The 13348-nt window shown below is 38.4% G+C and overlaps 1 protein-coding gene across 1 annotated transcript in view; it reads left to right on the plus strand.

Moving 5' to 3' along the window:
- LOC126248207 (uncharacterized) overlaps positions 1-13348 on the plus strand; it is a 194044-nt gene that overhangs the window by 129081 nt on the left and 51615 nt on the right. Inside the window, exon 15 of the mRNA XM_049949019.1 lies at positions 9560-9793. Coding sequence (XP_049804976.1) covers positions 9560-9793 — 234 coding nt within the window. The remainder of the gene's footprint in view (positions 1-9559; positions 9794-13348) is intronic.

The raw sequence follows: 13348 nt of genomic DNA on the forward strand, positions 1-13348 counted from the left end.
AGGAAGTAAAGACACCTTAAGGATTCATCACACCTGTGAAAGTGTTTTGTGTGTTAGAGAAAATCTATTTGTTATGAACATGTTACACATGGAAAGAACCTTTGTAAGCAGTTATGCTTTATACAACCAAAGATCATGTCCTGTTGTCACACATCTTCATTATGTAGACAATAATCATGATAAAAATTGCAGAAAGGAACAAATTACTGTGTTAATCATAAACTCAGATGAACCAAGGTAAATCATGTCTATGCATCTTGAATGTGTAGCTACTTCATTGATTGTTAAGTACTCTTCTCACTTTTTTGCTGCCTTGCTTTTATGCCGCATTTGACAGAAGATATGAGATGGACAATAGGACAGTACCATTATCTGATTGAATAGAGATATGGTGGAAAAAGATGAATTGTGTGTTGTATTGAGTTGAAGTGTTTAGCCAGAAGGGAACTTGCAATGGAAGAAAACCCAGTAAACACATAAAATAGGAGTAACACAACTAAGCACAGATACATTAAAGTGGAAATTGTCCCATAGGTAATGTATGTGCATAAGAATTTTAAAAAGTAACAAATAATATCTTTTCTGCTTAACATGCAACTCCACACCAAGCCATAAAGGCTGCTCCAGAAAATATTAGGCATTGTACCTGCAAAAGTTTCAACATTTTCATTTGAATGCTGGTGATTGAAGATAAAACAAAAGAGAATAAATATTTTTTAATCCTTATAGCAACAGCGTTTGGTGCTTCTACAAAACCTTTAACACTTTTTTTTTCTTTTTCTTACATGGTTTTCTGAATTCAGGTTCTTCTCAACATTATTCGTCTTTTTGCATCTTTTTAGATTATTTAAAGATCTGTAGAACACTGATTATGAACCAGTAGCATATAGCCCCCGATTAGCATATTAGAGAGCCTTTTCATGGTGATTCAAAGCTGTGCAACTCATAATCGACATTTGACAATGCTACAGATAGAACTGACAAGGTACTTGAGTATAAGTAGGACCAAAAAGTGTTGATTTACGCTTACAGAAAGACTCGGTGTGGTCGAAATACATTACCAGTTTTGTCTCTGGACTGTATAGTACATACACTATAATTGGTCACAAGCATAACCAAATGAGAACTTACACCATCTGTGGGGCGAGGAGCAGTGTGGAGAAGCTCCACCTCTTCCTCACCTGGTAGAGCCCTGCAAGCAGGTGGCTCGTATGTACTTGGCAGTGTGCAAGTGAGAGTGTGAATACACTTCGCATACATTGGTGGAAGTTGCTGAAGATGATAGACAATAATGACAATTGCGTGAGCACAGGTACACCAGCTGCGGAGCGGTCACAGTGCATGAGGGCTTGTCCGCAGTCATGGGAATTTCACTTGCGCATAGGTTGTGAATTTGTAGTGTGCACATGCTCAGTGCACTTCACTTAGCACCAGACTATGGCAAAATTTATGCGAATACTGAAAAGAGGATATAAATTACTCTTTGTCATTTGTGAATAACAAATGTTATTCAAAACATTATTCACTTACACAAATGAAAACACTTATTCGTATCGGTGAACAAGAAGTGTTAAGAATAATAGATAAAGTTGAAATCCAACTGCATTTATTGCTTCACTTCTTTATCATTTATTAAATGAATGTACTTCTCATTTCTTTTAAATTAGTGGTCATAAAAACTCTTACTTTGAAACAGCTCATTAGAAACTTTGATTGACAGAGATTTACTGTTGTGACAATAAAGTAATACATTCTACACATGCAATGCACTTCGGAATTCATCTTTAATCATGACTTCGTGGCGTGACTTTCAGCTCACGAGCTTCTTCAGCAAACATTGAAAAATCATCGATCCTGCGGTAGTTTTCATCGAATAATTTGGTATGATGCCACTTTAACTTTGCTGCTCAACTCACATTCCAAACAAAAACTTCTTTTTACATCATAATGTCACTCAGAACTCGTGACGCAATTTCTTTGACATTTCTTTGGCTATTATATGCTGGAAGTTTGTTGTAATCCTCCATTGGTCATAAATGGCAACAGAGGCAAACTACAACTATTTTGAATCACATGTAAGACTTTACTTCAAGAATTTTGTTTGGTATAGAATGGCAAAAATGTTTTTAATTGTATCTTGACACTTTAACAGTACACAAGTTGCAAGTGCAATATTACGAACTCTTTTATATACTTGAACTCAGAGTCTCTTCTGAAATTTTTGAATCTCAGAGCCCTGCGTAATTGCATAAACAGATGTTGGATCAAAAAAACTATTCCATATTCTAACAGCAAACTTACTCAGAGTTAATCCTAAAAGACTTTAGGTGACTTTGAACTTCCAAGGGCTTTCTATAACATTTTAGGAGACATTTATTAAACGTCTGACAATGTTAATCATTAGGAACCACTGTGCCCTTGCTTGGTTCACCCATTTTGTAGCATTACAACCATGATTTGCATAATTATACTAAGGAGACACGCTTATCTGATATTGTTAGCAATCTAAGAAAGGTTCTGAAGATGGAGAGTTAGTGTTGGCTGCTTGCGTAGAGTACTTGCGCCGTGTGAGCAGTGGGAGGGGGAAACGTATTGGCAGATGCAGAGATAGCTGAAGGGGTCTGAGCCAGTAGTGCAAGGGCTGTAAAGTGCTTGCCAGGCTGTCTACAGCAGCCAATAAAAAAGTGACGTGCATTGTAGTCTGTGTACTGGGCAACTGTAGTTTCCTGGCTGTGGCAGTCACTAGCACACATCAGACTGCACAGCAGCCACATGGCTCTGTACAGGTGGTTGTGACCAGGGTGTCTAGTGCAGAATGCATGTGGGAATTTCCAGTTCCGGAGGGATGTTCAATGTGCCTTCAAATTTGTAGCCATCTCTCTGGCACATAATTTTATAAAACACAGCATACATGTATTATGGAAGCTACAAATTCTTTTCGAACATCCATTGGGCGTTGGAAAATTCTGCATTCTCCATTTATTTGCCAGAGTGTCAAAAGTTCATTCTGTAAAATGCCTAGTCTGAGATAATTGGTATGTAAATGTTCTTTTATTGTTTGTTAAACTCCTTCCTCCATAAGGATGCATTCAATTTTCAGATAAACCAAATGCCTCATCTCCGACAACAGTCTCAAGTCCTTCCACAGTTGCAGAAAAACTTGGTGTTGGTGAGTCCACATCTACATCATCATCATCCTCCTCCTCGTCACCACCAATTTCAGTTTTTACACCAATATCAGCAACAAACAGCTCACTCATGTCCATAGTGGGTATAGAAGTAAGGACATTATCATCACACGAAATAAAATCTTGGAATGTCACAGTCTCAGGAACATGTATAACATTCCAATCTTCTTCATGGATATCGTCCTCCACAAATGATGTTGCACCACAGCCAGAATTTGCAAAGCAGTTTATGACAGTATGCTGTGTGACTGCATTCCAGGGGGCAACAAACATATGCATGGCCTGTAAAATATTCAATTTCGTAACTTGCTTCCTCTGCAAGAATGAAATTGATTTCTGCACTACAGCCATTCTATATTTAGCTTTAACTGAATGGATTATGCCTAAGTCCAGTGGTTGCAAGTGACTTGTGCAGTTAGTAGGAAGGTACACAACATTTATATTTCTTAAAAAATCAGGTATCTTTGGGATGAGCAGGGCATCTATCTAGGATAAGTACAATCTTTCTTCCTGCTGCACCCATCTTTGAGTCCAAGATCCTCAGAAACCTTATAAAAATATCTATAGTCATCCAGGAATTTTTATTAAATTCATATTTGCATGGAAGTGTCTTTATGTTCTTAAAACACCTCGGAGTTTTAAATTTACCAATAATTAAAGGTGGCAACTTTTCACTTCCATCATTGTTCACTCACAATAATGCTGTCATTCTCTCTTTACTTTTTTGTCCTCCATGACATTTTTCACCCTTAATTGAAAGTGTTTTAGATGGAAGGAGGTTATAAAATACACCAGTCTCATCAGCATTAAAAATATTTTTGGAATCATACCCTTGAATCAGATGTGGCAAAGTATAACTTTTCCAGTGCTCCACACTTTCATTGTACACAGACGCACTTTCTCCACTTAAATTTTGGGTTGAGAGATTGTGATGTTTTTTTAAAACGATCTAGCCAGCCGTGAGATGCACTGAAGTTCTTATGTCCCATCCTCAGTGCAATTTCTCGCCTTCTCACGCAACACATTGCCACCTATGGGAATATTTGCGGCTCTTATTCCCTGAAACCAGTCTAAAAGAGCAGTTTCTGTGGCTTTGGAAGACGACTCACAAATATTCTTCCTTTTTGATGAACATGAACTGTGTGCTTCTAAATTTAATAAAGCCTCCTTATTTTTTATTATTCTGCACTAAGATGATGGCGGCAGATCGTACTTCTTTGCAACATCGCATAATTTCATACAGGTATTGCGATTTTCTTCAAAATCCCGAATAATTGTTAGCTTCTGCTGTATTGTCAGTTTTCTTCGTTTGCTGGCCATATTACATGTACAAAAACACTACTGTAAGTAGACTACACAACTATCGTATACACTTAATGCTTTCACTTTATAGTGTCAGACACAACAGCTGGAGCGCAGTAGTGCGGAAGAATTGTGTTTTCAAATCTCGATAACTTCACAACTATCGATACGAGACCAATATCAGAAAGCGAACGCGGACATTGATTTTAAGAATGCAAATGATCAAAGCCTAACGTTACGGTTTAATGTCCGAAAACAAGAAATGCAGCTGCAGACCATATTTTAATATGCGAATTGTAACACACTTATTCCTTAAAAGCGGGATTTAAAAGAAAGTGCAATTTGTTAAAACTGAATTTCAGGAACACTGTTTTTATGGCGTTATCGCCGGGACCAACAAAAGTATTCCTTAAAAGCGGGATTTCCTTAAAAGCAGGTTCATTAATACGGGGTTTTACTGTAGTTCATTTGCTCAATTTACTCATGAAAGCATATGGTGTTGCTAGATTGAAGTTTCTTTTGTTAATTATAAACAAAGTTGACAATTATAGTCTATTGTCACACTCCTCAACATAATTATTTTGGATTTATTCTGTTCAAAAGTCCAATATGATTTTAGCAGCTGACTGAAAGCTCGCTAGCTATTATTTCATGGAAATATACGGTTCCATGGCTGAAACAATAACATTCAATATTTGATTATCATTTAATTTTCACGGTACTGTTGTAACACTTGGTGAATCCCAGGTGTACAGCACACACCTTCTCTATATAAAACATGGAAAATTGACAGCTTAAAAGAAACTCTAATTCTAAACACATTTGATTACTTACCAGGCCCATTAATGGTACTATGTTGTGTCAAAGCTGTATAGGTAGAGGCTTTGGCTCCTTAGCCACATGGCAGGGCCATGCAGCTGTTGCCTGTCAGTCCATCAGTGAGCACAACGTGTTAGCCAATGAGTGAACTGCCAGCCACATAATTTTGCATGCTCGTGCACAGGGATTGATGTAAATGAAAGCTACTCGTACAGATTTGACATTCAGATGCAGCACTCTACTGATGGGCAGCCAGCATACATCTGTGTTCTCTGTTTCTGCGAAAGCAGATCTGTCACATGGTCAGTGGTCACCAATCCCTCCTGCTACTGTGTGTGCCGTGCTTGAACCTCGTGGTTGGCCGTTATTAAGACAAGAAAATGACACACAACCCAAATCAAAACAGAGTGTGTGTAGCATTTGGTAATGAACTACCAGGTTGCTGAGGTTTGCAGCATTGTAAATGAAGTAGTTCAGGCCCAACCTCTTCTGGAATCTTACACAACCACAATTCAAAATATCCCCACCTAAAACTGGCACATTGAAGTGCCTGCTTAAATACCAGGTTTAGCCAGCAGCTAGATGTATGTGTTTGTTTCTTCTAAAATGCTAAATCTCATGGAATTGATGTGGCAGCAGTTCATAACTTAAACAGGTGCACTGATATGTCCTTGCTTTCGTGTACAAGTGCCTTCTTTATTTTGCAAATGTGTTCATACTCTTTCCAAATTGAGCTTTGCCAAAAGTTGTGAGATACCAGTAACTGAAAATTTGTTGCTTTTTTGTATTTGCATTCTGAAAATAAATCTGTTTCAAAGTATCTCTGATAAAATAGTTCCTCAGTACGATTTGCTGTGAATTAGTATTTATTAGGTAATTTTGCATTTTTTTTATTTTGAGATAGAATTCTTATCTATATTTGCATTTACTACAAACAGATTTTCCAGGTCTCTACCAGTGATTGACTGATAGACGAGCTACGCAGAAAAATGTTTGTACATCTATTTGAGCAAGTGAGTTGGTATTTTGGGAAGCAACACGAATGGTGGTGTGATACATAACAAATCAAACTGTAGCATCATTTTTAGGCTTCAGTTCATTTTTACAACGGCTTGTTGGGTTGCTATGATCACTGTGGGAAGTCACAAGAAGTTGATTGTGGATGTATTACACCATATATCTACATCTATGGTGCATGACAGAGGGTTACGCGTGCCATTACTGGTCATTTCCATTGCTGTTCCAATTGCAGATTGAGCAAGGGAAGAGTGACATTCTGTAAACCTCTGTGTGAGCCCTAATTTCTTACGTCTTATCTTTATGATTGTCACGCAAAATGTAAATTGGAGGGCAGTAGAACCAATCTGCAGTTGACCTCAAATGCCGAATCTCTAAATTTTCACAATAGTGCCTCTCAACAAGAGCTTCATCCTCCCTGCAGGGATTCCCATTTTAGTTCATGAGGCCTTTCTGTGATACTTGGATGTTGATCAAACCTACCGATAACAAATCTAGCAGCACGCTTCTGAAATACTTCGATGTCTTCCTTTAATCCAAACTTGTGGGGATCCCAACTCCTTGAGCAGTACTCAAGAATGGGTTGCACTAGTGTTCTATAGGCTGTCTACTTTATGGATGAGCTACAGTTTCCCAAAATTCTCCCAATGAAACGAAGTTGAGCATTCACCTTCTCTGCTACCAACCTAACGTGCTCATTCAATTTCATATTGCTTTGCAACAGTAAACCTGGATATTTAATTGATGTGACAGTGTCAAACTGCACACTACTAATGCTGTAATCGAACATTATAGGGTGTTTTTCCTATTCATCCACATGAGCAAGCTGTCGTTCATCGCACCAACTATAAATTTTGTCTAATTCATCTTGTTTACTCCTACAGTCACTTAATGATGACACCCTCCTGCACACCACAGCGTCATCAGCAGACAATTGTAAATTGCTGTTCACCCTGTCCAGCAGATAATTTATTTATATAGAGAATGAGAGTGATCCTATCACTCTTCCCTGCGCCATTCCTAACAACACCCTTGGCTCTGATGAGCACTTGCTGTTGAGGAAAATGTACTATTACTTGAAAAGTCTTTGAGCCACCCTCGTGTCTGGCAACCTAATCTGTATTCTCGGACCTTTGTCAATAGTCTGCAGTGGGGCACCGTGTCACACGCTTTCCAGAAATCTAAGAATATGGAATCTACCTGTTGCCCTCCATCAATAGTTTGTTGAATATCATGTGATAAAAGGGTAAGCTGAGTTTCTCACGAGCAATACTGTCTATAACTGTGCTGATTTGTGAACAGAAGATTTACTTTCTTAAGGAACTTTGTAATAATTGAACTCTGTATGTGTTCAAGAATTCTGCAGCAAACCAATGTTAAGGGTATTGGTCTGTCATTATGTAGGTCTATTCTTTTACCTTTCTTTATAACAGGAGTCATTTGCACTTTTTTTATCCCACTGCATGGGACTTTGCTCTGGGCAAGAGATTCGTAATAAAAGCAAGCTAAGTAAAGGTCCAGTGCTGCGGAGTACTCTCTGTAAAACGTACAGTCATATGACAGAATGTTTGTACATTCATCCTGCTTAAATGATTTCTTAAACATGAAATTTAAAACTTCAGCTTTCCTTTCCCTGTCTTCTATTGCCACATCAGACTGATCGACAAATAACTGGATAGAAGTCTTTGATCTGCTTAGCGATTTTACGTGTGACCACAATTTTCTCAGTTTCTTTGCACCATCTATTGCTAACATCTGATGGTGGAAATTATTGTATGCTTCCTGCATTGATCTTATGGACGCATGATTTTCTACTTTTACCTGTAAACATTTGTGCATTCATTTTTTAACAAAGAGTGCAACAGTCTCTCTTTCCTAAGATTTTCTGAATTTGATCATTAAATGATGCAGGGTCTTTTCCATCCTTAATTCACTTACTAGGCACATACATCACCACAGCATGATTTGCAATCAGTTTAAACGTTACCCTTAAATCTGCTACATCCATTGTATTCAGCTAAATCATGTGCATTTATTGTCTAAGTGGGATGTTAACAACTGCTTATCTGCTTGTTCTAGCACAAATACTCTCCTGGCCTAATTGTGATCACTAATCCCTGCCAACAAGGTTAGGCCTGCTGTCAATCCTGGTCTGAGCTGCTGGAGGTGGCAACCGTGTGTGTGTGTGTGTGTGTGTGTGTGTGTGTGTGTTTTAAGGAGGCTTTGTCTGAAAGCCAAATGTGTAACAGTCATTAAAGGTTGATTGATGTATGTCTGTTTTCCTGAATTTATTTGAAATTGTGCAGTGTGTTTGTAATATTGCTTTTTAAAGGCACCACCAATCATCTCAAGTATGTAATAGGATGTTTCTCCCTTCATGTCCTATATTTGTAAAATTTGTCTGGTTGTCTAATAACTGACAAAAGATTGTACAGTACTCGTCATGTTCTTTTCAAGGCTAATATTGGTTTGAAAAGATTGTAACCTCCTTAGTCTTGCCAAAACTGACGACTGGGATTGGACGTACTGTGACTAAACTGTTGGCCAGTATTATCAGGCAGCCTGTGGTGACTGTGTCTGGCGACCGTTGTCAGTGCCACTGTTAACACAGCATAAGTTATGATTTATATCTTTTTTATGTATGAATTCCTATTTATTTTAATTGCTTTCACCTTGGTCATCACCATCATATTCTGAGTCCAGAATTGCTAAGAAACCTACCAGAAAGAAGGAAATACCGCCTACAGATACATAGTGTTTCGAATAATAATGACAGAATCCACAGAGGTGACTGATAGTCAATCAAGATATGTCCAAGGACATCACATTTTTGCAGTGTTCACACAATACTATTTGCAAGTTGTAGCAAGCTGCGTATGATGTGATGGTAAAGGAAGAAACCTCCCAAACGCTGCAGGATGATTGGTGTACCTCTGGCATTAGCCAGCTTGGCACTATTCAGAGTACTGCTGTGGAGTTTGGATGTTATGAATGTAGGGCTTGAACTGACCTCAGCCCACATCATGCAGTATCGCCTATGGCCAGTCTCGTGCACCAATGAGTATGTAAGAACAATCTAAGACCAAGGTGCTTACGGTTGCCAAGTTATGTGCAGTTGTTAAAGATTTGTAGTGTATGTATTTTGCCCATAGTGAAAATTATGTATGACAAGATAATTTACTGTACAGTGTATAAAATGGTTAAGTGAATCTCCAGTGTGATTGACATTCCAGCTGCTGGTGGCCCAGTGGGAATGATGACAGGCCCAGTGCATGGACAGCTTTCACAGATCCCATTGCCTGCACCTGCTGCTCCACAGGATAAAACAGCAACTGGTCTTCCACATGCTACTCCTCCTGCTCCTGTTGGAGTTCCACCTCCCACATCGGAGGCAAACCTTCCAGGCATTAGTGAAGCTTTGCTCAGAGTTCCTTTTGGGGTACCTGCACAGATGCAACAACTAGCAGGTAAGCAGGGCATCTCAAACATTAACTGACTTGTACTGTTGTATAAATTTTCTTATTGAAGCATCCAGATGTTAAATAACAAGGAACAGAGAAAGAGGATATTTTATTCATATGATATTACACTGTCCACTGAATTCAGTCACTATGTTTATGGTAAAAGTTTTGTTTCTGTAATTGTCTGTGGTAAGTAGAGCAGGGGAGATTGCTAAGCCTTCTCAACACTATACTGTACTATGTGGTGAGTTTCTAGAATTTTAAACAGGTCAAATGTTTAGTATTTTTTTAATATGATTCATGGTGGTGAAATGGTGGCGTGTGTGACTCACACATCGATGAGCCAAACCATTATGATCACGTGCTAGTACTTGGCAAGGCAAAGTGGTAATTCAGCAATATCAGGAACTAACGTAACCACATTACTAGACACAACCACGTTCCAATTAATGTAGTGTGCATTGTTTCATCACAGTACAAGCATAGAAGATGGATGCTAAAAAAAGTCTTTGTGGGCTGGCATGACTGCTTGTGGTTAATGTGATTAAATTTGTTGACAATGACAATGAGAAAGAGAAGGGCCATACTGTGCTGTTTGAGAAGGTGATGGAACGTACAGCCAGAAAGTTAAAAACTAAGCAACAGAATGGTTTGCAAATTATGGAAGGAGGTACTGGAATTCAAGTTTCGGTGCTAAGGAAGGAGAAGCAAGATCCTTGCAAGAAGTATTCCATTTACAGTGTGAAGAAAGGTATCATCAGGCAGCAATTTCTACACTATTACAAACAACATAAAAAGATAGCAACTTTGCAAAAACCACACAACTTTTGTTATACATAACTAAACTTCAAAGCTAGCAAAGAAACTTGTAGAAAAATTGTTTTCTGTATGAGATTTAGTGTTAAAAGGTGCCAAAATAAAAGTGCTATTATCTGTGAATGAGAGGACATAGTTGCTGAAAGGACATATTATATTAGGATTTTATGGGACCTAATGTAGTATGCCATTTCTGCAACAATCAAAAGCACCAGAAACAAAATGGACAGAGATTTACTTTGATGAAACACGGGCTCACTCACATTGCACTGTAAACAAATGTTGGCAAAGTGACAGTGTCAGGTGAGTATTGTTGAATAAAAGTGCTGGTCAGTATTCTATTGTTCTGCATGCAAGGCAGTGATGTGGGTTTCAGTTTGGATTCACTTCTCATATGTGAGTCAAAAAACAAATTGCCTGCAACACGGCAGTTACAAGATTTCTTCTTGCCTTTTAAACTCTTGATTATTTGGAGGAAGTGATTTTGTGGGGAATAAAGGGAAGAAAAGTATTTTGCTAATTGTGAAGTCTTTACTTTATCTATTTGAGGAGAATCAAATTTTCTCTTTCTTTTACAAAATGAGATACACACATGCTGAAATACCTTCTGAACTAACAAAATTAGACAAATTGATGACAGCTGTATTATCCTTTGTTGTGGGTTAATTTGCAAATTATTATACCCACTTTCTCTTACTGGCAAATACACTTGTCCACATTCGTTTCCTGGTGACAAAATATCCGGTAACTTACAAGGGAAGGTGTGGAATCGACTTTTTGAAACTATCTGTAGCATAATGGGCAAATAGAAACTTAACTCAGTGGTTAAATGACATGACAAAGGATTGGAACTAAAATAAATACAATTAATTGGTTAAAAATAATTAATCAAGTCATTTTCCTAAGGATTAAAAAGTAAAAATTTCAAAGCACCTGACACTATTCCAACCCACAAGCCTTTGCTTGTTATGATTGTATCTTAACTACCATGCTGTGCCAATGCTTTGAACATGAATATTAATTTTAATTATGTCGAACGTCACGTGAAATAGTTTTTGTGATTAGTGACAATATTTATATCCATTTTGAATATTTTTAGCCATTGTAAGTGTCCAAAATTTTTCATTACAATAATGTTCAGTTTCCATAATGCAAGTGATCTGGTGAGAGCAATAAAACAATCTTGCATGGATAAGAGTTTTGAATATCTCTTCTTGTTCCTCTCTCCGTAAAAAAAAAAAAAAAAAAAAAAAATCATATTTGACAAGTGACATTCAAAAATCGATATTTGATTGGTTTAGCAAAATAGTTTGAGGCCTAACATGTAAACACGATAGCAGACATCAGATACTGATTTCAAAATTAGATTTTCATCTTCCACAGATTGTGTCGTGTATAAGCGGTGATAAACAGACTACGTGTAACAGTGCTCCACTTGTAAGAATACTGGTGTGTGCACAAGTATTACTTCCCCTTTTTGTTTCTTGGGCATAAGTGCGACAGTGTTGCCACCTTGGTGAGATTGCCACTTCACTTTGCCAAGTAATAAATACCATGTTGGTCCACCTTTGGAATGCAATACAGCAGCGAGACTACATGACGTGGATTTGACAATTCTTGCTAGGTTTCTGAAGGTATGTGGCACTAGATGTCTATGCACAGGTCACGCAATTTTCGTAAATGACAGACTGGTGATTTGTTAGTGTGGAACTGACATCTGATAGTGTTCCAGATGATCAATTGGGTTCAGATCAAGTAAATTTGATGGCCAGGACGTGTCAGTTCGCTATTGTAGCATGATTGTGGCACTCTGAGGCATACAATTATCCTGCTGGATGATGCCATCTCCATCAGGAAAGAAGTAAAGCATTAAGGTATGCAGATGGTCTGCAATAATGTTCACACAGTCCACAGCTGTTGAGGTGCATTTGATTACTACCAGAGGTCTCACGGAAGCTATGGTGAACATCCCTTGTAGTATAATGCTGTTCCCACTGCACTGTGTCCATGGTGTAGTGCGTGTTTCGAGTAATCATTCTCCAAGGTGAAAGGGTGTCCATAAGCTATTATCAGCCTTGTGTAACAAGAAACATGATTTATGCAACCAGGCAACATCTTTCCATTGATCCATGGTCCAATCTCAGTGATCCTGTGCTCACTGCCATCATAATTGATGATGCTAGTGGGTCAGCAAGGGAACACACAGTATTTATTTGTCTGCTGCAGGCACCCACTTTCAACAGTGTACACTGAAAGGTGTGCTTCAAAACACTTGTGCCTGCACCAGCATTGTACTCTGGCATCAGATCTGCCACAGATCACCTACTATCTTGCTTGGACCGCGTGTACAATCCTCAGACCTCCACATTCTGTGATGAGGCTTTGAGTCCAACATCTAATTGCCCACTCATGGTTTCACTGTCCCTAAACCACTTTACATAGATGGTCATAAGAATAGAATGAAAACTGCCAACCAGCTACACCATTTCAGAGATGCACATTCCCAAGAGCTGGGCCAAAACAATCTACTCTTTGGCAAAGTCGCTTATGTCAGTGGATTTCTCCATTCATCCCTGCTCCTCTTACATACTTTCTGTACTGCATCATGTACCGACAGCGACACTAGGCAACAGTCAATCTTGCAGTGGGCAGTGGTCATAATGTTTTGGCTCATCAATGCAGTTGTACTCTAGTGATAGGTGTATGCATGAGTAGAAGATGGGTTGAAGTGAACATAAGTTTCAA

The sequence above is a fragment of the Schistocerca nitens genome, chromosome 3, assembly GCF_023898315.1.
Source record: "Schistocerca nitens isolate TAMUIC-IGC-003100 chromosome 3, iqSchNite1.1, whole genome shotgun sequence".
In the NCBI taxonomy this organism is placed as follows: Eukaryota; Metazoa; Arthropoda; class Insecta; order Orthoptera; family Acrididae; genus Schistocerca; species Schistocerca nitens.